The 25,963-nt window shown below is 36.9% G+C and overlaps 1 protein-coding gene across 6 annotated transcripts; it reads left to right on the top strand.

The window, feature by feature from the left end:
* Window positions 1-495: 495 nt before the first annotated feature.
* Window positions 496-25,963, top strand: LOC105692820 (trithorax group protein osa). Of its 6 annotated transcripts, none has more exons than XM_048659072.1 (21): window positions 496-1,522; window positions 2,578-2,700; window positions 3,638-3,844; window positions 4,556-4,615; window positions 13,492-13,621; window positions 13,701-13,796; window positions 14,328-14,644; window positions 14,738-15,143; window positions 15,293-15,418; window positions 15,527-15,711; window positions 15,889-15,930; window positions 17,024-17,212; window positions 19,695-19,914; window positions 20,137-20,172; window positions 20,573-20,749; window positions 20,823-20,982; window positions 21,062-21,317; window positions 21,450-21,615; window positions 21,740-22,026; window positions 22,144-22,383; window positions 22,551-25,963. In XM_048659072.1, exons 1-21 carry the CDS (start codon window positions 767-769, stop codon window positions 24,498-24,500), a joined length of 6,129 nt encoding a protein of 2,042 aa, XP_048515029.1. In that variant the 5' UTR covers window positions 496-766; the 3' UTR covers window positions 24,501-25,963. The 6 variants fall into 6 exon arrangements, with proteins under 6 accessions (XP_048515029.1, XP_048515027.1, XP_012267710.2 ...); XM_048659070.1 differs by having other exon boundaries at window positions 17,024-17,221; XM_012412287.4 differs by lacking the exon at window positions 20,137-20,172.

Below are 25,963 nucleotides of genomic sequence, written 5' to 3'. Positions count from 1 at the left end.
CAACGATCCTAGCGAAGTCCCTGCGAAGAGAAATTTTACTCGGCATCTAAGGGCGTCAGGGCCTTGAAGTTGGAGGCCCGAGGGCTGTGGCAGACCTTTCGGCTTTGGATAGACCAATGACTATGGAGCGGTTAACCATAGAAGCTTGCACATTCCTAAAAGCCTAACGAAGATTCCTATTGGATGGAGAGCGATGCCTGATGACTTCAGCAACGGTGTTCGTTCTGAACGATATTCACCGAAGTTCCACTTTATTTTTTAACGACTCTTCTCGAAACGGTAACTAAATGGCTGAGATATAACGAAGATATGGTACGTCAGCGTCACGCACCATGGTTGGGTATCGTTGGAAACAATAATTGGGTCATCATCTTGGCGGTGGAAAACCGCGTGTAGTTTGTATATTTTAACCAACAAAACAACAAACAAAGCGACGAGAAAGAAAAGAAAATAATGCGAACGGCTCTGTTTCGCCCTCGAGGCGGGCGGGCCTCGGACATTGTCAGAATACTTTGGGATAGCAAAGCAACTAGAAATCCCGGTATCTCCCTATAAAAAATAGTCCACTAAAGCTAGGGCGACGATAGTGCTCTCTATAGGCGTCTGGCCATGCGGTTAATGCGTGTGATTTCCAATTTCCGTTATCCTATTTTACCGACCAATGGAATCGTTCATTTCGATAAATCTACATCCTTTCTCAAAATGGGGCCTCCTGATTGGCTGGTAGATCTATTGCTTCGCAAAATGATAGTGGGGATGTAAGAACATGGCTGCAACGCAAGCCGAAAGCCAACAAAACGATGTGCATAGTGAAGTGAAATGTATTCAAAAACATTCGCAACTGGGCGTAAATAGCGGCACAAAACAATTCGATTCAAATGATCAACTATCCTGTAACGCGGTGCTTAAATATGTGAATCGCGGCGGGCCAAACAGTCCCAGTTTAGTGGAGATGAGTCAATACCGCGAGGACATTAGTGGACACCCTACTACTGGTGCCGTTTATAGCGAACAAAATATCGGTGGTAAATCAAGTAAGGACGGATCGCTCGGGGGTGAGCATACCTCAAAAGGTGAACCACTTGACACAAGTCATCCGCATGGTTTTGTCGGAAACACCTTGGGCGGTAGTGGGGGAAGGGAGTATAACAGTGATGAGTATTCTAGTAAACAATCTGTCAGTGAAGGGAGCACAGGACATTCAGTGAGTCAATGTGAATCTTCTGAGGAACATTACCTCGGCTCTAAGATGGAGTCACCGCGCCTATCACACTCCAATCCCCCTGTGTCCACTGGATTCCCGGGACAATCCCCAAGATTTTTATCCGGTCAAAGTATATCCCAAGCTACCGGTCCAACCCCTACGCTTAATCAGTTGTTGCAAGCATCCAGTCCGGTGCATCGGTTTCACGCCAACTACCCTGGCATGGGACCGGAGCCGTACCAGCAGCCATGGCCCATGCAACGTCCACCTGTCGTACCGCCAGTATATCCACAGGCAGGACAGCGCCCCCCGCAAACAGTGAGTTCATTTCACATACCGAATCTCTCACTTTTATTTTATGGATTATAATCTTCATCGTGGCACCGTTCTTCATGGAAGGTACATTGCGGCCAAGCAGTCATTTCCAGATGCAGTCGTCGAGTCTATTTGCAGCCTTTGCCATTCATTTATTTGAGTATCCAGGATACTTCCAAATCAATGGTTAAAATGTAAATTTGAAAAGTTGTACCCTCATCAATAATAAGCACTTGCGTCGGTCGGAATATGTGCGATAGGTTTATTTATAATCTTCTGGGTTTGCTGATTAAGAAATTGCTTAGAGAAAGTTTAGGTTAAGCACTGGAACATGAATTACATAAGACACATTTCTTTGAGATGGAACATTCATTAAGATTGATGGTTTTCCATATTTGAATCAAATGCTTGCCATCGAGAGCCTAAATTCATGGTTTACGGGATGTGTAGGTACTTTTTTAGATGTTTCTTCACAGCATTTTAGCACATCATACTATGGAGCTGAGGATATTTAACATCATCGAGCTATTAAACCGAAACATAGTTAAGAAATGTGATATTGAGGCCTTTTCTAAAGTATTCAGTGAACTTTGCGACCATCCCCGTTTTAAATTGAACCCTGAATCAATTTTGTTTAACTAATTGACCGTGCAAAAGTATTAATTCCATTAATTGTAGTTATTTGTCGGTATTATTTCCATGATCATTCATAGCTTCATAGTTGCATTTGAAGGGATCGAACACAGACTATTACATTCTATGATAAAGATTTCAGTTATCACTCTTCTACCCGCTCAAAGAGATTGCATGGAATAAACATTGTGGCAGACCATGTTTTAATCCAACCAACGTTTAGGAATCTCACAACACCTTGGGTGTATATGATCCTTCCTCATAATATCTTTGGTAACAATTGAAAAGGGGTTGGTTTCAAAAACAAATAATTCTTATAATATTTTCTTCATGTTGGCTCGATCAGGTGAACTGCTCATTGATTTCTTCAGTAAAGCTTTGCAATTAAATTATTGATGCACAACCTAATTCAATCTCACTTCCAGGGTTCGCCAAGATTACATCCAGGTCCAGGAGGGCCAAGGTCCCCAACGCCTATGCCATACCCACCATATACCCAGCGCTATTCGTCAACGGCCAGACCTCATGTACCATACAGTCATCACCAGGTAAGACTGAACACAGATTCTTTGAAATATCTGATGACAGAGTAATTTTATAGAAGTTTAACAATGCAGAAGTGACTAACAATTTTGGAAAACTATTCGAAGTTTTTCTTTATTTGAAAAACGTTTCAAAATTTTAGTAGTCTCAGAACTTGCTGTGAAGGATTTGGGTACTTTAGAAATTCAATTTCAGTAGATTCTAGGAGAAATATTTATTGCAAAACAAGTATGAATATTGATCCTGCTTTTCTAACAAATGAAATCAAGATTTAAAGAGTTTAGAATTAGTTCTCAATATAAATGTGACAGATATTAACAAAACAGATTGAGAGTAGCGTTTCTCGTGATCAAGAACAGCATCTTAACAATTTGAGCTAGGAACTCATGATAAATTATTATCTCTCGGACACGTGGAAAAAAAGGTTTCCTTGACTTGTTACACATCCATTTAGTACATTTTAGTTGAATCAACAATATAGTATTAAGTAAGCACAGAAAAATAAGTAATGCTTTGCTCTCAATATGATACGTGTACGCACTAATTTATGCCCAATAATCTGTGGAAGCTAGTAGTTGATTCGATATCTTGATTCTGTTTCCTCTTTCTTTGATAACTTCAATTGCAGATTCTTGGATTAGAAACTCAATTTACTATCCGAGGAATGTAGTGGCAAATGACTGATCTTTATATTTATGAGATTGTTATTGATATATTTACAACACTTGGCTTCTTAGAGGTGGACTATAACTGTGACCAAGAAAAGAATAAAATCTATTGATCATCCTGAATATCTTTGCACAGTTACTAATTATGTAGCCCTGGCTTTAGTCCTGTGTTGAAATAATCAAAAATGTCCAATTTGATCATTAGTGTTGAAACTTACAATGCTTGACATAGGCAAAGTATGATTCAATTTTCTCACTCTTTACCCTTTTTCAGTTGAATTCGTATGGTCCACAAAGCGGTCATCCGCCTAGTATGTATTCTGAACAAAGAGGATGGAATCAAGGAGGACCACCCAATCCACCACAAATGCCACCTAACCAAGTGAATCCTGCGAGCCAGTCTCCGCAAAGGGCATTGTCACAGTCTCCGGCTCCTCCGCCGGCTGCCTCTCCGCAACCTCAACCTCCAAATCAATCACAGGTCAGTTACTCTTGCAGTATTTTTATTTTTTATATAAAATCATCACATCAGGAAAAGCTGTTTATAAGTAGATGATGAACCAATCCTTGTTATTCTACAAAATATAATACAATTTCAATCAATATACATTGCAAGCATAGGATATCTCGTCAGTATAAGCTGTAGCATTATCCTGCGCAGGATAGAATTTTCATAGTTTGCTCCTTCATGTCTGATTTGACAATTGAGCACTGCTGCAGAAACGCTACTATGCAGAAGGTAGACGAGTACATACAGCCAGATATAATATTCAAATTTATTCATCAATATTCTAAAATATTCAACCCATCTTTTTAATTGCTGACCTGTTTAGTGAAGATAATACAAAGCGGTCAATCAACCTCGTTGATTCCTTACCAAAGCTTTTCCTTCCTGATATCTGAATTAAATTATTGTTTTCAAATCTGCTAATTGATATGATACCAGATATACCAATTCTGATGACAATTGCAACTGGAAATCACTGACAACAAAAACTGTAACCCGATACACAATAATTTCAAACGATAATTGATCGAGACCTGTGGTTTTAATTCTGATATCCGATGTTTAATATGATACGTAGTTATGTAGTTGTTGAAAGCAGATATAAAATTTATGGAGATCAATCAGTTTCAAGAGAACTTTGCATCGTTTCACTACTTCATTAAAGGCAAGGTATTTTTGTTACAGAGTTTTCATAACATGCAGCAGCGATCGACCACGCCAAACGCGCAAGGGATTGATGCTAGCGTAAGTGTTGCCGAATTTTTCCTTCTCAAACAATGTCGAATCATTAGATGTACCTTAGCGAAGTTTTAAACATTGCTTATGCGCGAATTCCGGGCTGTGACATAAGTTATTTATTTGAAAAGTAGAGTACCAAAAAAGTACCCGCATATTCCTGAATAGCTAGCCTAATTTTAGTGTCCGCTCAATCAAAGGCCGGTGATTACCCATTTGCTTGCATTTTTACGTATAACCCCTCCTCCCTGTATCCTATCTATACCATATTTACCCACTAAACTGATGGTTGCTTAAGAATGAACGTGATACAAAATATATTCCCCATAGTTTTCAGCCACTTTGTGATTATATATTGGATAGATAACTGCATGTATCTCATCCGAAAGAATACGCGTTTGAAGTGCTTTTAGGGGAAAAATTACTTAGTCGTGCAATAATCTTTCAGACACATGGTATTGTGATGGAAAAAATATATATTCCTGTTCATCTCACGTAAAAATGCTATGAAAGAATAGGTCCCAATAGTTATTTTTCAAAATTTGGTACCAGTTAATAGTTGCAGTCTTGCTAAATTGGATATCAATTATTGCTTGATATAAAGTGGTAAGGAAGTAGTGTGCTTATAGTATTGTCTCGGCAGTATTGTTGAATTGGTGCAGTGATTTGTATAATTCGCGATGAAACACATTGATGAAAGTAGAATGAAATACAATAAAATCATTCACATCTCTTGTTCGGGACTTATAATGGTTGACAATGATATCGGAGTATATTATAATAGAAATGTTAAGCAGACAGTATCGCATGTGTGTTCTACAATTTAGTGATTTTACCAAACGTGGTTTCATATCCAAGTTGATATCCTTTCTCAATTGCATTTAAGAATTTGTACTGTCAGAGAAATCATTAGCTGCAACATGTTCTCTCTTTTACACATCTGCCATTGTTTAAAGTGACAGAAACACGCTCGTGTCATGTGAATCACTCGTATTTATTTCCTTCAACCCATCGAATTCAATTATGATTTGGGAATGGCCATTCGCTATAAGGCATATGCACATATGTATTAGCTGATAACGTGTGTGTGAATACATGAAAAAATAACTAGCTATTATCAAAATTTTGATTCTAATCAAGCAAAGAATTGGGATGTCGGCTCATCTTTGTTTCAAACGTACGTTCTATACCTCTAATTCTCGAACCCTAGTAGATATCTATTTATTAAAAATAATTCCTTAACAATTCGCCAGTACGCGCGTCATGTTTTAAATTACGCTTAGACGCGCAAGCGCAAACGCGAGCTCACCTTTATCGCGTGCACGCCATGCGTATGTCACGCACACATGTGCCTCGCGCTCTTATGTCGCCCGTTCGACATACAAAATAGTTGCCCGCCTATTTCGTATAACGTAAATGTGAAACGTACCTATGTGTATTCGTATATTTATGCCTAATGTTTGTACCTTCAGAGAGAACAAAAAAGATGAAAAAATAAGCGGTAAAAATGAAAAAGCAATTGCTTACGCGTAATCAACAAACAAACTTATTTTGCGTACATTTTTTATGATAGAAAATATTTTTTTCCCTCCGAATGAAATGAAAAAAAAAAATTTGAAAAATTAAAAAAAAAAAACCAAGGAAAAGAAGGGGGGAGTGTACAGAGTATTACCAGAAGGGGGTGCTTAACGTGTAAAAGTTTTGCTATGGTTTTGGTCGTATGTTACGAGGAACATGAACGCATATGATGATTGGCTAATATTCCAGTAGGTATCTATATGGTTAGACGAGGACGTCATCCGCATCTACCTGCTGCCACATTGCCGTGTATCAAAAGATGGTAGATTTTTATCCTGAGATTCGAAAGTAACGATTCCCTTTCGTCTTATCGTAAAATTTTATTTATTTATCCGCTTAGTTATTTTATTGTTTGTTATTTTTTTTCGATTGGATAAACACCTATATATATCTAACATATATATATTTTACTTCTATTTTTGTTATTTAATTTAGATTTGGAAAAAAGGTGATAGTACGATAAAAGGAATCGTATTTTGCTGCCGTACTTATCAGCGCTTATATACTACATGCATAGATAATATACGAAACACATGCGCGTGTAACATGTATATAACCATGCATATATATAATGTATACGCATACACGGCAATTGCGAGATATCGTTACGTAATACTATTAATCAAATCGTGCCAATTGTACGACACCTAGGGGCATACATCGTTACGACGTTAAATACTTGTGGAAAAAATAATATAAGAAAGAAAGGGGGGAAGAAAAAAAACAACTATGGAACCATCGACGCTCTACCGGTAGTTCTCGGTTTCCAGATTTTAGAACATATATATATATATATATATTTTTCCGTCGTTTCTCTCTTTTCATCTCTTTTTGTTGAAAATAGGCATTTAGTCGTCGTTCGATCAGAGCTAGTGCTGCGCGGCTGCCGGAGCCCCAGATATTTGCGCCGTCCTTCCTCCCCGCACCGCAGGCAAGCTGGCTCATACGGGTCGGTCGGTCGGTTGGTTGGTCGAATGGTCGGACTCGGGACTCGGGACTCGGGTGGCTGGCTCGCTCGGCGCTCTCAGCTTTCATGTCTGATGGTACCCCTCCGTATGTTCCACAGTACCCGCTCCGAACTGTTCTGACATTCGGAGTCGTTCGTTCCGATGAGCGATTTTCTTCTTTTATATTTTACTTCCTCCCTATCATACCTTTCTCTATTTTCTTCACCCTCTCGTCCCCAATCTCTTTCTTTCTCCGTTTCTATCTTGCGCTCTTTCCCGCTCTTAAGACAACGGTTCGTTTTTGCTTCATTGAATTGACTTTTCTCTACTTTTATCTTAAGTTTCCATTTTTATGTAGAACGACGAATGTTGGTTGGTTGGTTCGTTGAGTCGTGGCACTCCCGCGAAGAACCTGAATCGGCTATTTTCCTCGGTTTATTATTATTATTATCATTACCATTATTGTTATGATTATGATTATGATTATTTTATTTCTTCTGATATCTTTTTATTTTGATATCGTTTTGGAATTTAAATTAGGATGCGACGATATCTTGTCATTTGTGGTACTTTGAATTTTGTCTTATGAGTATCTCGCGAATCTCAATGACGTTCACTTCTTCTACTGATAATGAAGACCGATTAATTATATGTAGATACACATTTCATTTTTTTTTTTCTTTTTTTTTTGAGAAGCTGAATCATTAGAGTATTATTATAATTTTACGATATTATGTATAGATTGTTGTTGCCTCGATGCTTGTTGAATCGATCGTGTACAGTCTACAACCCCGTAGCGTGTATTAAATATATCTAATTTAATACGTATAACCGTGTGTATTGATGAAAAAACCAACAAAAAAAAAACTGGAAAAAATTCGCGCGCCTTCTGTAAATCAGGTTTAAGAATGACTCGACGCCTCCACGTTTGTGTGTAGTTTTGAAACCGCGTTTTGTATCCAAGCATCCGAAAGCTGCTGATAAGTGTACTAGAACGTAAAAAAAAAAAAAAAAAAATTAATCATCAGCAGAAAAGGAATATAATGTTACTATACTGCCTATGTCGCAAGAAATCTATCTCTCGCATGAGAGAGCGCCCAATTTGAACTAGGTGATGAAATTCAAATAGTTGAATAGAAAATTCAACTTTTTCGTTGTGACAGCTATATTCGTAAAATAAAATTTCTATTTTATCTAGTTTGAATTCGAAATCACCGAACAGTGTTTTCACTATTCAGATTTGAAGAAAAAAAAATTAGAACAAAACAAAAATTTAGCGAATGAAAATCGTCCCCCGTTTACCATTATAAACGAGGTTGTACCATTTTTAATTTCCTTTTTTATTCTCCCCTTTGTAACCACCCTACGACGGCATGCTGTTGCTGCTAGGGGAGTGTAATCGGACGGGGAAAAAAAGAAAAAAATTATTAAACCGGGTAGGTCACGTTCGGTGGAAGAATTCGAGGTATAATGGAACGCAGGAGTTTTCGTGAAGTATAGCCGAAGCGATGGCGTAAACGAACGAAAATTGACGATCGAGGAACGAGCTGCTAGCGGCACGGCAGCAGCAGCAGCAGCTAGCTAGCGGTGATGCTGCTGCTTCGAACGAAACGCGCCGCGCCGCGATCAACGCACCGCCCTCGTACCGAAGAACAGGGACGACAGGACTGCTGGTGCCCGTGTTCGTTACCACCAGCCCTCGCGCACTCGATTTCCCTATCTAAACTACGACCGCGTTTCGCGAAGAGTTTTTTCCCATTATACTTAACAGTCGTTTAGGTTCAACTTTGCTCTACGCGTCGGTTGGTTTATTGTCCTACTCGTATGCCGTGTATATTATTTATTATACGAAAAATTTGGAAAGCGGACTTACATAAGTGAATTAAAGGGGCATTAAGTATGTCTACTAGTATCGTCGTGGAGTTAAACGTGGTGGTGGTGTTGGGAATAGAGGCGACGGTAAAGTTGCTGAATTGCATACTCGCGACGGGCCTGATGTCGGTATTTAAATCAAGATGAGGAATAATTTCAATGAATATAAGGATATAAAACTACCTTTATTTATTGGAAATATATTCAACGTTGAATTTGTTGTTTTTATATGATTTATAATGGACGTGATTACTCGGTGGGCGTAGTTTTAACCGCTCCTGTTATTTCGAACACAACTTGTGTTTATAATGTGCTGCTGCTGCGCAAGGATATACCGGCTCAAGTGCTGTTACATTAATTTATAATTAAAAAGTGTGTGAATTTGAAACTGTGGAAACAACCTTGTGTCTTCGTTTTATATTCAAAATTTACAGTGATGTTGTGAATTGTGAATCAAAAGGAGAAAAATGAATACATAGAAGAAATATTACAAGCTTCCATCGACTCACGTCACGTTACGTTACGTTACTGTACCTTACCTTACCTTACCTTACGTTCGACATGTAACAATAGTGTTAGTTATTTTTTGTGATAATGTTTCGACTTAGTTCTTGGGATTATATTGTAATGAGGATTGGATATTCTTCGCAACCACCGGGTCGACTGCCGTCGCTGTTTCGTGCTGATTAATTACGGTACGTTAGAAGAGAAAAAGAGGAAAAAAAGGAAGAGACGAAGAACAGAGAGAAGAAAGAACGAAAAAATTATCCGAAATGAGAAAATAAAGTAAATAATTGAAAAACAAAAACAAGAAACCATAACACAAATATATACTTATAATATAACATCATCATTCTATCCGATGTCAAAAATTCTCCGGGAACACCGAGCGAGGCACCATTTTTATTCGGTAACTTGTTTTGCCAAGAATTCTATTACCGTTTGATTGTTTTTTACGCCTGGCGATGTTTTTCTCCTTTTTTTTTACCTATCTAAAAGTTATGTAGCACGAAAACTGAACTATTGGAATACCAGTTTTGCTGGCTACAACAAAATTCGAATAATTTTCATAGGCTAGGTGGTTGATGCACGAAGCGGCGTGACGGTGTGATCAGTGCAGTCTACGTGTACAAATCGTTATTCCATAGTTGAATTTTATTAATTTCTTCATATTTGTCTTCAAGATATTTTCCTTGTCAGCGTTAGGAAATATTTTTGATCTACGATATGGAAACGAATAACTGAAAATGAAAATTGTCTCCTGAAAGTATTTCGGGTAGTGTATAACCTTTAAAATTGGTATATTTGGTCATCAATTTGTTGCTCATATCGTACGAAATATCTGGTTGACAAATAGGATTCAGTAATCATGAAATAAATAGTTTTCAACAGTTTTATACATTCCACGGTATTGAATTTATGAACACTGAATGAATACTACAACTATACTAAAGATTCATCAAACATATTGACATTCATACATAATTGCAGGCAAAAACTGATGCCAATTATTGAACTTTTTGTCATTCGATAATTTCTAACCTTACATGAACACGCAATTATAGTCATTGATATTCATTTATTCAGTTGTATTTTAAACTTTGTACACATAGATATACAGGTAGGTTAGAATTTCAAGGAGACGTTTGGTAAAAAGTAGTCTTAATTTTATAATTTTCATAGATGGTCAAAAACTTATACAACACCTTATAATTTACTGGTTACTAAATGACAGGAAGAAGCAGGCTGTTATGTCACAGACTTTTATGTTGTTCTTGTAAAATCAACACAGGTAGGGTCAATAAGTGAAAAAACAACCTAACTGACAGGATTGTACGTACGATATATTCAGCAAATGAGTGCACAGCTACCCGGAGTCTGCCATTAAACTACAAATTGAAAATCACATGCCAAAAAATTACATCGCTTCTTACCCTTTTATCCTATATTGTAAGTAAAATTATGGCGAGCAAGAAGATGGAAATCTTGATTTCAAAGAAATTCAAAATTAGAATCTACGTTTACATATAGATTTTAAGGTTAGCTGCAAATAATACTGAACTATAATTTAATGAGATGCTCATTTACCTTTTTACAACTCATAGATAATACGAATGGTTGGTGCTTACCGATTTATTCTCAGTCAAAAATCTTGATTTCAAAATCTGGCTACTCACTGAAAGACACACTTGCCAAAACCACAAATTATGTCTAATCGATTTCCTTATCTCAGCAATGCTTCTATTCAAGTTTCAAAGTTGCGTATTAGAATTTTGTTGAACACCTGTTGATTAGGTACTTAAATCTTGAAGAGTTGGGCTGTTTCTCAGGTCGGTTTTTTGAGTTTACATAGTTGCTAGCCAGCTCTATTGCTTAAGTTTGGATTTCTTTGACCAAAGTTTGTCAACCGATAATAAAAAACAATTATTGCGCAGTTCATTTCCTATTTCTTCGTTACATCTACACAATTAAAAAAAAAACAATCACCAGCGGTATGCCCTGTGCCTATAAAACTTACCAAAGACCAGCGTATAAATCACACATGTGACATACTTGATTTATTTTTCCCATCAATGGATGTCGAATCTGGTTTAATTCAAGCAACCAGGTAGATGACCTATTCTATACTTTGACTGGATTGCATTTGTCAACAGCATGCATCACTACAAATATGCATTGCGGTTGCATGAGACAGAGTATCTTTTTTATTTCTTAGGTGTCCTTGAGAGCCAGACACTACGAAAAAATAAAAATACGTGTTATTTTATATAGTGATTCATTCCTGATAGTAGTAAATGTAATGCAAGATACAAAATAATACCAATCGTGCGTATACAACATATAGATTGTATCTCTGTCAATGCTCACTCAGTCTTGAAACACATGTAGCTCATTCATAAATACACATACATGATATGTGTGCTTTTCATTCCGGCGATAAATTCATTTTCATTCAAGTATGTAAATAATGAATCTCGAACGGCAACATTTATTTTATCCCAATCAGACAGTCTGTGATTTGTAGATAATCTCATTCAACCTATTCTCTGGTGGTTGAATCAATATAATTCAGTCAATAAAATATTATGCATAGAATAAAAATAGTTTTATAATGTCTAAAGTATCTAGTATCAGGATAAATTTAGAACAGCCTGGATATAGGTATTTAGATTCAAAGATATCATAATGTGTCTTAGTAGGGCTATTTTTAGGTTTTTTATACCTATTTTTGTGGTCTTATCAAAGTTTCGTATTTCTATTAGCAAAACTTTGTTTGCATCACATGTTTTGTATAAACAAATATTATATCAGAGTAAATCTCTCATTGTAGAAACATTTCAAATACGAGTGAATGTCCATGCTCAAGAAGCTTTTCACCTTTACAGATATACCGCAGTGATATACGTTTATAAATCAAACCAAAATATACACGAGTTCATTTGTGTTTGTTTTTTGTAGCATAGTGAATGGTAGTGATAAAATATTTATCAGACATTTACAATCATCAATCCACATGATAGATAGATATGCTAATACACATTCAACTTAATCTTTCTCTCACATCAACAAGTGTGCTGAATTACTTAACATTTAGTTTTCCTTAATTACGTAATAATTATTTGTTGATCAAATTTTACATCCTGTATCTAATTGTGATATATTTTCTATTTTGAACAACAGTGCGATCAACTCAGTGTTCGCTCATCTTGTAATACGTACTGTTTGTCAGTAGAGTAGAAGTTGAACCCAACGTGTGCCTTTTTGATCTTGTATTCATATCATTGCCAGCCAGTGGAACATATTTTCATTTAGGACTCGTGTAGATGTTGGAAAAACAAGTCAGTCAACTCGTAGTAAACATGCGAGTGCAGTGCTTGAAAAATCACAGGTGACGCTGATGTTTGTGAGCGCAAATTACATAGATATAGATGTTGATGTTGACACACTTGCACACACATTATGTGGCATATGGCATGTTACAATTGTATATATTTCAAAGTCAGATGTAATCAAGATCTATTGTATCCTCATCTTTGTTTACACACAATTGGGGTTTGCATAATCATCAATATAGTATCTGAACTGTAAACATGATTTTGGAAAGTTGATATAGTAAGGGGGGGAAAAAATGGAAAACAAAATAACGTTACAGGTAGTTTGCTGTCTGTAATGTATAGAAACAGAAACATTGGGTAAATAATTGTAACTTCTGTTCTGAGAATCTTACCCAATCGAATCTATTGGATGAATCTCGTACAACTCTCCTTCCTTGAACCTAACAGAATATTTTATAATAGTGTCGGCTTGTTACAAGGTAATAATCCCCTTGTATAAACTGATCCAATGGTCAATGGGTCAGCAGATTGATTTATGATGCAGTAAACCAGAGTCGCATCTACAATGGTACTGATAAATATGAACAATGCAATGCTAGGGAGTCATGAAAATAGTCCTTGTTCGATATTGATTGCAAATTTTTTGTTTCAGGAATTATCTGGTCAAAACAGCAACGATAGTTCAAATGGGCCAGCACCGGGGACACCGAATTCTCAGGGAATGAGGCCTACCCCATCACCTACAGGGTCCACAGGTTCTCGCTCAATGTCCCCAGCTGTTGGTTAGTGCATTAAATCAATTGGACAAATTCTGGTCCTGCATGTTATTAAGATCTACATTTCACAAAATATCTCTTTCAGGTCAACCAAACGTTCAGATGCCTCCACGTCCATCAAGCAGCCAGTCAGATAGTAGCGGGCCAGCACGCATGAGTCATTCTCCAATGGCAGCTCAAGGTTTGTTCACTACAGAAATTGAATTTTCGAATTTTTCTTCATTATACAGCTTGCAGGACGTCTGTATCTTATACGCTATGATTTAATTTTAATTTTCGCTTTTTGTAACGCTTATTTCTTTGATATTTCTGGTTCTGTGACACCAAATGTTTTCCATAGGATCGAAATTGAAGAAATTGTGAGTTTTAGTCCATTATGATTGCTGCCTCTACTCTTCTCATCTTCCACTATCCTTTAGTAATGTTGAATACTTTTCAACATCTTTCTGAACACCTATGAACTGCAGGATTTACTTTCTGTCAATTGAACTGATTAATTCTTACCAAACGTCAAATTAAATATACAATTATTACTAACTCAAGATGTTCAATCTTTGCAAGGTATTTTCAAAATAGAAACTGCATTTGCTCATAAATTTGTACACAAATAACAACAGTTTGTTGACTTATTAAATTGTATATGCTGGTTCTGAAAAATAATTTTTTCATCAACCCATTATCTGAAACTATATTATTACAACCAATATTATAGGAGGATACCAACAGCCCTTGGGGCCATCACCGCACATGCACAGCTACAAAATGAACAGCAGTGGCCCTGGTGTTGTCCAACCAGGCCCGGGCCCAACTGGCTTAGGTGGAATTGGATCTATGGGAGGAAGTATGGGGTATTCAACTGGAGGGGCTGCAGGACAGCCTGGTTACCCACAGAATGCTTATCCTCTTGCACGTCCTCACATGCAATTTGCCCAGGGTTACCCACCACCATCTAATTCTCAGGCGCCACCAAATAATCAGTATCAGCCACCAAGGCCAAACAATATGGCACCTCAGTATCCGCCTTATCCGGTAAAATTTTAATATTTATTAGCATAGTTCTTATTGCACGTTATTATTGATTTTAGAACTTTGTGATTACGGTAGAATTTCTCCTTCTTTCAGCATAAAATGGGGTTTAATAATGTGCAGCCAGGTATGCCGCCTAGTCCTGGACCTCCGCAGGTATACGTTAGCAGCAACAGTCCTGGCATGGCACCTCCTGGTCCAGGTGGCATGGGAGGTATGGGAAGTATGGGACCACCGGCAAGTTCAATGGGTCCGCCACCTCCTTCGCCTAATCACATAGGAAATCAGCCTTCATCTGGACCTCCGTCTAATCTTGGGCCACACAGTGGTTCACATCCTCCTGCAGCAACACCTCCTCTTAATCATGAAGGAAGTCCAATGCCACCGCCGAGCACAACTCCAAATTCCCATCCCACTTCTATGCCCACACCAAGTAGCCATAGTTCTACAGATCTTGCTGCAGACACTTCTAATGATAGCGGGATTACAACAACAGCCTCTGGTAGGCCTATTTCTGTTTTTATCAGTGCCTCTTGGCTTTTCTTTTCATTTGTATATTCATGTGTGAATTTGATGTCCTTTTTGAGTACAAGCAAATATTTATCCATAGTGTTTCATCGCTTTCAATTTTTTTTTAATTCACTTTTCTAGGAACATCAGCGATTAACGTAACCTCAACATCAAGTGGCACAGTAACATCAGTCATTACAACTGGTCCAGATGGCACTTCTTTGGATGAAGGATCACAACAATCAACGTTGTCGAATGCTTCAGCGGGTAAGTTCTTTGTACTCAATATAACTAAAAAAAAACAGCTAATAGACTTCTGAGAAAAAAGAATGGTCAGTTCAAAGTGCTACAATTTCCTCTCTTATTTATCCGTAGCCTCTGGAGAAGATCCTGCTCTGACACCAAAGTCTCGTAAAGAAATTATTGGCGGAGGATATCATAGCCACCCTGCCACTCCTCAAAGTACGGTGCCATCTCCAGGTGCAGCAAGCATTAATTCGATGCACGAAGAATATCCCGATCTGAACAGCCCAAGCTGGCCTCGTACTCCAGCTAGCCCTGTAAGCATACATATCATATAAAATATGGAAAAAATTATTATACCTTGATCAAGCAGAATAAATTTTCTTTGGTTTATTCTCAATTTGTGGCATTCCAATGCTATGGGAAGTATTTGATCAGGTTATTTGTCCTGGACATCAAATTGTTTGGATTATCAATATCTTCGTGTTTTACAGGTGTTTAACAGTCATGTGCCTCAAGACCCATACAGATCTAAGGTTATTCTTTTTTAATACAAGTATTGGCTGCTGATACGCTTTATGTTTCATCCATCGCTGTCATGATCATATCCTATTTCGTTACTGTGGGTTTTGCGTCCAATACAGCTAATACATTGAATTGTCTTGTATTAAATGTCTTCATATTTTAATACTTAGTCGGTAAAAGATTTGGGTATTACGATCATCGTGGTACAGATACTTTTTAATCTTAATTGTTTACAAGGCTTACCCAATATAATTCGAAAGATTCAATTGACATGAAAACTTGTAAATCGAGTCCCATCTTATTGCAATATCAACAACGCTAAATTAATGTAGCAGAGACCATTCGATAACTCAATCGAATACAATTATTTATATTGCTTGTGTTCAGTTCTCGAACAATCGAGTACTGGAATAAAAATACAATGTAGTTATTAACAATACTCATCTGAATCATAAATTCACTTCGGGTCAATATTTCTCAATCCAAGCGACAGCTTTAGATAGGACGGAAAGGATTGTTAGTAATCTTATTATTTGTTTATTGCATTTTATTTTGCACGACCCTTCATGCTTATACACCTTTATGAATTATTCACATGCATCACACTATGTTGGGAAGGAAAAAAAATTAAAAAAAAAGAATTATAATAAGCTTCATCAACATGATGTGAATTTTCACTTCTTACGCTATCCATTACATCAGCAAGCTTCCGATAAAGCATGCACTCGAAAAATATCAAACTAAACGATAAATCGAAAACAATTCACAGAAATTAAATGTCTACTTCACTTATTGCTTTGAAGCAAATATTCGTAATCATCCACTGCATAATATATTTTAACATAACAAAAAATTGAGCCGTATAAATATTTCACTAATCGTTTATGTTGCTAGTGGGAAGGAAATGGTATATGTTAAATAAATAAATGATCCCTTAAACTGCAATAGCTTAATAGCTGGTCATGCAATGGGATAACAAAGTAGACAACTAAATGTATGATAATTCCATTTCTAAATATGGCATGAATTGTTTCTTCAACCCTATTAATATCTCTGTTATAACATTGATATATCGTCAAACTTGAAAGTGAATATAATTTACAGAAACCTGATAGCCTGGCAAAGCTTTACGAGATGGATGATTCTATGGAGCGGAGAACATGGCTAGACAAACTTGTCGCTTTCATGGAGGAAAGGCGTACGCCTATCACCAGTTGTCCTACCATCTCCAAGAACCCCCTTGATCTGTTTAGATTATACCTCTACGTCAAGGAGAGAGGGGGCTTCATGGAGGTATGCAAGGTGCAGTGTAGTTCCATCTAGCCCTCGGTGTCTTATGTGTGTTTTGTATTTTTACTATATAGGGTGTGGTTTACAGAAGGTATATGCGATTTATCTGTTTAATAAGGTAAACATGAAAAAAGCTCAAGATTCAAGTTTTGTGCCAAAAAAATACAAGAAATCTTATTACATTTTAGATTTCTGATTAAAGTTTTTCATATTTATCTACCAAGTAATAATCTGTGTTGTTTACCTTAGTTCAATTTTGTATACTAATTAGATTCCTTAATGGTGTGAGTTGATTATTATTTGGAATTGTTGTTTTTATTGAAAATCATTCTGTGTCGGAGTTATTGTATGTGACTGAGGATTGTCACATTCAGTACTTCCGCGCATAGTATTGCATGGAAAAATCGGAGTCTCATGTACAGATTTTGCTGTTGTTTGACTAAAATTAGAAGTTTGACTCGGTATTGCATGATATGGTGACCAACAGGCACCCAATTGTCGTCATGTACTTGTTTGTTAGACGTTTTTTTCTTATTCTTTCTGTTTGTACAGTTTTCACGTATATTATTTATGATCGCACTGTGGAACAGAATGGGTGCTATTCGAGATAATTGATATTACAAAACTTGATTATGTTTGTAAGAAAACCACCTTTTTACATACCAGATGCTACAACTTTGATCTGAAGCTTTTTTTATATTATTTACACAATTTAGCAGATTGAATTATCGCTTATGTCTTTTGACATCCTTTGCACAATGTTTTTGATTCATTTATTTTTTATTCATGCATGTCATTCACAATGCTATGCTATCAAATTTTGAAGTTAAATTTTTTAATCTTAGATGGCAATGTTTACTATCATTTGCTCAAGACTGTCTTTTTTGAGATCTGTTGCTATGACAATTATGATTTCTGGTCATTCATTTTTAGTTTTGTGCTCCTTATTTCACATGTCAAATTACACGGAAATTCTCATGTGTAAATAGTGCTAGTAATTTGCTGACTGATTCATTTGACACGTTTAAAATTTCCAGTTGCACTAAGTTTTTTTTCCCCCTTGTGATATATTCATCATCATTGATTGACGAATACATTTAATTTATAATGTATATATATTGCTTGACGCCTTGCACCGTTATTGGTCATTTTTTATTTTGCTTTATAGATGTACAATCCCTTCTATAATATCTTTGAACTTAGCCTTTCATTGATTCATAATTCAAACTTGAAGTGCACATTCAATTTTACAGCCTTGACTGTCAATACTGCCTTAGAGCGAGGTATAAGGTATTTTACACTTGCTATTGTTGAGAATTGAGAATTGATATTACTGTTCAAAAGCTAGTTAGAATTCTCTTTCTTAGCGTGTTCGTTTCATTAGACAGGGAAAAAGAAGGGCATTTATAATAACCTGATTGAAATATGTTGATATTTTTCGAACAAGTATAGTATACTGTAGATGTCACTTTAATAGACATAAAGACTTGGAGAGTAATTGATTACATCAATCTATTGCCATCTAAGTTTTGAGACATATAATACGTCGCGGGACTTGATGTTAATTGTAAGATGATTTCTGTTAATATATACTTTTAATTCACTGCAAGAAATTCTAGAGATAATCAAGAAAATCACGAAATGGTATGTATTCTAATGAAGCTGAAGAGATCAACGAGGAAAAATTTCACACGAAACCATTGATTGTAGGGTATCATAATTTTTATTTAATTGCATGCTCTATTTCCAATGTACCAATACATAGGTTGATTTGAGAGCAATCTCAACTTTTTTTGTCAGGTTATTTTATTTTTATCATTATACATATTCCGTGGCCGTTTAGTAGGTATTTGCAAATATCGGCAACTCTCTGCGTTGCTCATAATCAAGATTGTAAGTAAAATTAATAATTATGAAAAAAATTTTTTTTCAATTCAGTTAATCTTTGTGTTTTTTCAATTTTGGAGTTACTTTGCATAACAAATATCGATTTTATGTTCAATGCATTCGTGACGTATGAGTGTCTAGTGTGAAATTTTTTCTCTGTATGTTGTTACAAAGTTGTATAGAGCTATAGAATCACATAAGATGTTCTCGATATGGCGATGAATAAGATTTTTTTCCAATTCGTGGATTCGATATCATTTTAATGAAACTCCTGAAAAGTTATTACCATATGTGAAAATTGTTCACAATTTCACCCATGACGATTATTTAATTATTACTCGAAGCCATGATAATTCCATGCACATCTTATTGATAGATTTGTACAACTCAACAGCTCAGTTATGAATGTCTTTTGACGGAAAGCATGAACATTGTTGTGTTATATCTTGAAATTTGCAATTATGCCGCTAAATTGCATATTGAAGGAAAGAATACCGTTTGAAAATTGAAAATGGTAGAAATCGCAGTTTTTGCCTTCTAATACCTTCACCTTAACTTTATTATGCACATGATTTAAAAATGATATATGCTCCGTTAGGTTACAAAAAACAAGACATGGAAGGATATAGCAGGACTACTAGGCATTGGAGCAAGCAGTAGTGCGGCATATACTTTGCGGAAACATTACACAAAGCATCTTCTTGCTTACGAGTGTCATTTTGATCGAGGTGGCGTCGACCCCCAACCAATTATTAATCAAGTCGAGGCTGGATCGAAGAAAAAAGGAAATAAAGCAACAGCTTCAGTACCATCGCCAGGTAAAAAATGTAAAAAAAAAAATGTGATGCGCATATCTGATCTTGTTACAAAAAATATGTCATCAAGACTTGTGAACCAAATATAAATTCATGGCATAATGTGCAATTTTTGGTCACTGTGAGCAAAATATTTTTTTTTTTTCTATCTAAAATATATTTATATACTAGATTTGACTTTTAGCATGGTCATTTATTGTACTATATCGAATATATATTCAACAGAAAAATGTTCAGAAAAAGCTTGGGTTACAGAAAAAGGTTCGTAAGGACGGCAAAAGTCTATTATAAATTATGTTAATTGAAAAGTAAATTCATGTGAATATTTAAACATTTAAACAAATGAAAATGAATAAAGCGAGTCAGTTATTGGACAATCGCAAAAACTTGACAAAAGATCAGTTGTGCAACTCTGTAGATCAAGGTCTGAAAGCATAAAAAAAAAATTGTGTTGTTTGTTCTTTTTTTTTTTAATTAATTTAATTCTCCACGTAGGTTTGACCGAATTTCACTTTGAGAAGTTTTATCAGAAAAAATCACTTTTTTTCATCTTTGCTAATGATGTAATAGCTTATTAATGTGTATGCACTAAAACTCTTAGAAAATACATTGCAAATCTCTCAAAACAAAAAATAATTTTACATAAATGTTGCACATATAGGATCGTCAAACTCTCAAGATTCGTTTCCTGCCGCTGGCTCTAGTAGCACGTCAATGGATGGCTATGGAAGTTATCAAAGCGGTTATACAGGCGGTGCACCCGGTGGACCTCCATCTGAGTATACTCCACCTCCGCCCCGGCCACCCAGTCAAAGTAGTGCGCCATCACCGCATCAAGGTTGTTTGAATATGTTTAGAACTAATCTCGCATTTGATTAGGAAAAAATATTTAATCACAATATTTATTTCAGGTATGCAACCAGGCAATTATCAAGGGCCTGGACCATACCAGAATTATTCACAAGATCAATATATCAGACCTCAAGGAAACGCAATGGGGCAACAGGGTGACTTCAACCAACCATACTCCCCACGGTCTCATTATCCTCCCTATGGGCCAGAAGCTGATCGGTTTGTCTCATTTTTATTACCTTATTAAAGTTGCATTAGCGCTTAATCATTTGGATTAACTTTGAAATGTGATGCTTAGAGGGTATAGTGGAGGAAACATGCCACCAAATAGTACTGGAGTACAAGATCTGTACAATAGGTACAGCAGTGGACAGCAGCCAGCTGGCTATTCTACAGGAACACCACCCAGTGGGCGGAATAGTAGCTATCCTCCCGGTCCACAAGGTCATCCACCCAATGCGCAGCAACCATCTACTAGCCAACCATCACCTCCATCTCAGGCGCCTGCAGCTTCTAATTATTCAGGATCACAAGAGTACTATAGGCAAGAACAGGTGCGTAAAGAAAGTTCCTAGAAATTGTTTAATGGTACCATATTTATTTTTAACAATACTCAATGACGTGGCTGTTTACCAGGAATGGTTTGTTTGTTAAATAATAATCAATTGAGCGACATTCACAATTAGGGAGGCTACGCAGGATCCGGGAGCAACCAAATGTATCCTGGTGCGAGTGCAGTGAGCAAAAATATGCCTCCACCTCCACCTGGACCGACACAACCACGACGACATCCTGACTTTGCCAAAGACCAACAGTATCCACCATATAGTCAGCAACGGCCGGCCTATCCAGGTAAACTTCTCATATTTTTTCAGTTTTTTTTATGATGGGTAATTCTTTGAAATCTTTGAACCATTTCCTTATTGTTATGAAATACTGTCCGTCTATGGGTTGTGTACATTATACGACTTTACAGGTTGGCCGAGCAACACAAATCAGTATAGCAGTGGAAACAGCAACAATAGGGTCCAGTATCCTGGACCGCAGTCGCAGCCGCAACAGCCACCACAACCACAAGGAAGCTCGGCGACATCAGCTTCAAGCGGAGTTGCTGGAATCAGTGGCCCGCCATGGGTAAATCAACAACCTCCAAGGCCTACTACACAACCAAGTGGAAATAGTGTTGCGCATCCTCCCCCATTATGGGACCATCGATATCCCAATCAACCATCCCCTCTTTATCCACCCTCTGGTGCTCATCAGGTACGAATATTACGAATCAAGTTGATTATGTCTCTTTACGCAAGATTTTCGAGCAGTGGTAGTTATCCATTTCGCATATTTTCAGATATTAATTAATCTCCTCGTTATCATTTACAGAGTCAGCTAGGAATAAGCCCTATGATAAGCCAACAAACAGCACCAAAAAGGGAGATGACATTCCCTAGTGATAGCGTCGAAGCAGTCACACCATTGTTATACAAAAGGCGTAAGCTAACACGAGCTGAAGTTGCCCCCGTCGAAGCATGGCGAATCATGATGGCACTGAGGTCTGGCTTATTAGCTGAGAGCTGTTGGGCACTGGATGTCCTGAATATTTTACTATTTGACGATTCTTCAGTAAGTTCTGCCAATTTTTAATATTTACCTATTAGAATATTCGTCATTAATAGCTTTGATTATCGTTTTTACGTTCTTAGAGTAGTTGCGACTCGATAAACTGTCACTGATGAGATATGCAAGCGATAAAAAAATGGGAAATAAAACGAATTTTCTTATACTTACAGGTGAGTTACTTTGGATTGGCACATCTTCCGGGACTGTTGGACGTATTATTGGAACACTTCTCGCGTTCCTTGTCCGACATGTTTGAATCTCCTGTAGGAGAAGAAGAACAACAGTGGTGTCGTACATCAGAAGGAGCTGAAGTTGATCTTGGTGCAGTGTCACGACCAGTCGATGCGGAGGATCGTATAATACTTTTGTCCGGGTCAAATTACACATTTTTATCAAGGCGAGGGCGTCCTGTTAAAATGATACCTCGAGACGATGATCTATTTGTTCTGGATTCTCGCCGACCTTGGGATCATTATCCGGACTGTGAAGCGGATACGGAACCCTGGCAAGTCGACGCTAATACAACCAAATACATCGTCACATGTTTTCAGTCGGAATTAGACGTTGTTCCATTCGCGAGACAACTGAGGGACGAAAAACCGCCTCTATTAGAAAAAGAGGTTGAAAGTGTTGATGTAAAAATAGAAGAATCTAAACTGGACAGCATGTTAGAAAATGTAGATACATTTAAAAAATCTAATGATTGTAACGACAAGCCCACAACTCCTATTAGTGAACGTAAACAGTTTGATAAAAAGAAGAAAATTAAAACTCTAAGCGACGTTTTATCCAGGATTAAGAAAGAACCTGTAGAAATGAACGACCTCACTAGAGAATTATTTGAAAAGAAGAACGATGGCACACGAAAGGATTCGGAAAGTGAATCTAAGGCTAACAACAATATCGGTGAAAGTTTGTCTGAATTTTCTAGAGCATCTACCGAAGATAATGTTCTTCCAAATCAGAACGGCTTGAGTGATAGCTTGAGTAATTTGGATTCAGAAAAATTGGCCCAGGAAGAAGACGAGTCTTCAAGTACAAAGGATGAACAAAAGTTGAATATTAAAGATCCAGCTGGAACTTTGAAGAGGAGACGAATAAGTGACTACGAGGACGAAAGTTATTCTCGTGACGAAGCAAGTCTCTATCTAGTTACCGAGAGTCAAGATGGATTGGCACGACGATGCGTGTGTTTATCTACAATTCTGAGAAACTTGACGTTCGTACCTGGCAACGAAATTGAATTTGCAAAGAATGTTACTTTTCTTAGTATACTAGGAAAGCTGTTATTATTGCATCACGAGCATCCAGTTAGAGCACAAAAAACAAGAAACTATGATCGAGAAGAAGATGCAGATTTTGCAGATTCATGTAGCAGTTTACAAGGAGAAAATGAATGGTGGTGGGACTTTCTCCATCATATTAGAGAAAATGTATTAGTTATGGCTGCTAATATCTCGGGCCACATGGATCTTAGTCAGCACCCGGAAGAAATATCGCGACCGGTTCTAGATGGTTTGTTACATTGGGCCGTATGTCCAGCGGCACATGGACAAGATCCCTTTCCGACGGTAGGTCCTACGTCGTCTCTCTCTCCGCAAAGGTTAGCTTTAGAAGCGTTGTGTAAGCTATGCGTTACAGAGAGCAACGTGGATTTGGTAGTCGCTACCCCACCGTATTCAAGACTGCAACGGCTGTGCTCTGTTTTGACAAGGCTACTCTGCCGCAGTGAGGAACAAGTTCTCCGAGAATTTGGAGTGAATTTGTTACACTTTTTGTCAGCTGCGGACAGTGGCGTGGCAAGAACGGTAGCGATGCAAACACCTTGTATCGCACTGTTGGTCGCATTCATCGAACAGGCAGAAGCGAGTGCGTTGGGTGTAGCCAATCAGCATGGTTTAGCGGCTTTAAGAGACAATCCTGAGTCTATGGGAACTAGTTTGGATATGCTGAGACGAGCGGCGGGAACTTTGTTGAATCTAGCGAGGCACCCGGATAATAGGACACTGCTCTTGCAGCATGAATCGCGACTACTCGCGTTAGTCATGAGCCAGATTCTGGATCAACAAGTCGCAGCTATAGTGGCTCGTGTATTATTCCAGTGTTCAAGAGGGACGTAACTCTTCAATCTTTCTTATATGTGGAAATGTACTTTAAATGCAACGTGCGGAGACTGAAAAATGCTACACAGCATGATAGTAGTTTTATATAAAGCTAAATATTGATGTTAGCGTTGGTATACTAATACTGGTATACCTTCCGTTGTGAATTGGATAACATTAATAATGTAAGATATTCTGTGGTTAAAAACGTGAACAACTGCATAATATATAAACATTTCAATCGCAATTTAAACAATATCGAAATGTGGGTGATTATAAATATAATGCAAATTTTTATATTTGCATATTTGTGCTGTAATTAGCAAGTAATGATATTTTGTAGATAACACTTCCATTGAATCTTATTTAATTTGCACTCTAAATAGTGCAAATAAAGTGGCTTTGACCCACAAGAGTCTCGACTTTATATTAGAAACTGGTGAAACATTGCTGCTAGTACAGTCTGATGAACTGTTAGAACTAAGCAAAATCACACTTAATAAAAATTAATTTTTCACATTTTGGTTGTTTGAAGTAAACTGTGTCCAAATTATTATAAAACATATTTGTGAGATGATGTGTGAATGGGTGTCTATAGATTGACTTAGACTAATATTGTGACAATGCGAATGGAGCGATTCCGAAATACAATTGAGAATATACATTACGATGCGCTGATGATACCACTGGTCAGTATATTACTTGACTCCCAGTTACCTTTCCAATATCCTTCATATTTAAAATATTAACTATTAAAAAACTAGTGCGCCTATTGCGAAAATGAAGGAAATGTGAAGTGAAGCATCTATTTTATAACGGTGATTAGGGATACCGGAAGATTATGTAGCGGGAAAAATAATAACCCGTTAGTCACTTTTTCGATTGTAATAATTAGTGAAATTCCGTAATTGCAATTAACTTGAAGAAAAGATTATAATTAAAATTAACACGTCATGTCACGTAAAAAGCTACAACCATATGAAAAGAGAACATTGCTACGCTAATACTCAACATCGATTGCTTATAGTTTTATTTTTTATCTTGTACATAATTTTGTATTTCAGTATAATACTTAGTGACATCACAGTTGCTCTAGTTTTATTTTCGAACATTCGACAAATTTAGGAACAAATTGGTTCGAGTTACTCAATTGTAATAGATTATTCTTCTCTATAATTTAATGAATGGGCTTTAAGTTTAATAACACATAAGCATTACGATGTATAGGCATGTGGGAACTGTGCGAATATATTTTTAAAGTTGGTTTTTTTCTTTCTTAACAGTTCTTATGTTTCACAGTTTCTTATCATTTACGAGCATTACATTCAACAAGAAATAATTATTGCAACATACGACTCTCTTGTCCTACCACATTCTGTATAGCAGGGACATTGTTTCGGAGCACTTGCCACATGTGTAAAAAAAGAGCTTGTATCGAATTTAGCTAATTTTCCTTGAAAAATATAATTTAAAATAATGTA

This window comes from Athalia rosae, chromosome 1 (assembly GCF_917208135.1).
Source record: "Athalia rosae chromosome 1, iyAthRosa1.1, whole genome shotgun sequence".
NCBI classification, from domain to species: domain Eukaryota; kingdom Metazoa; phylum Arthropoda; class Insecta; order Hymenoptera; family Athaliidae; genus Athalia; species Athalia rosae.
This window is presented reverse-complemented; position numbering and strand designations above follow the sequence as displayed.

Bases quoted from the DNA above. Each gene is read 5' to 3' on its own strand.
- LOC105692820 (XM_048659070.1), top strand. From the start codon at position 767: ATGGCTGCAACGCAAGCCGAAAGCCAACAAAACGATGTGCATAGTGAA. The intron at 15,712-15,888 runs GTAAGCATACAT...CGTGTTTTACAG, and splicing joins CTCGTACTCCAGCTAGCCCT to GTGTTTAACAGTCATGTGCC. The intron at 21,318-21,449 runs GTGCGTAAAGAA...ATTCACAATTAG, and splicing joins AGTACTATAGGCAAGAACAG to GGAGGCTACGCAGGATCCGG.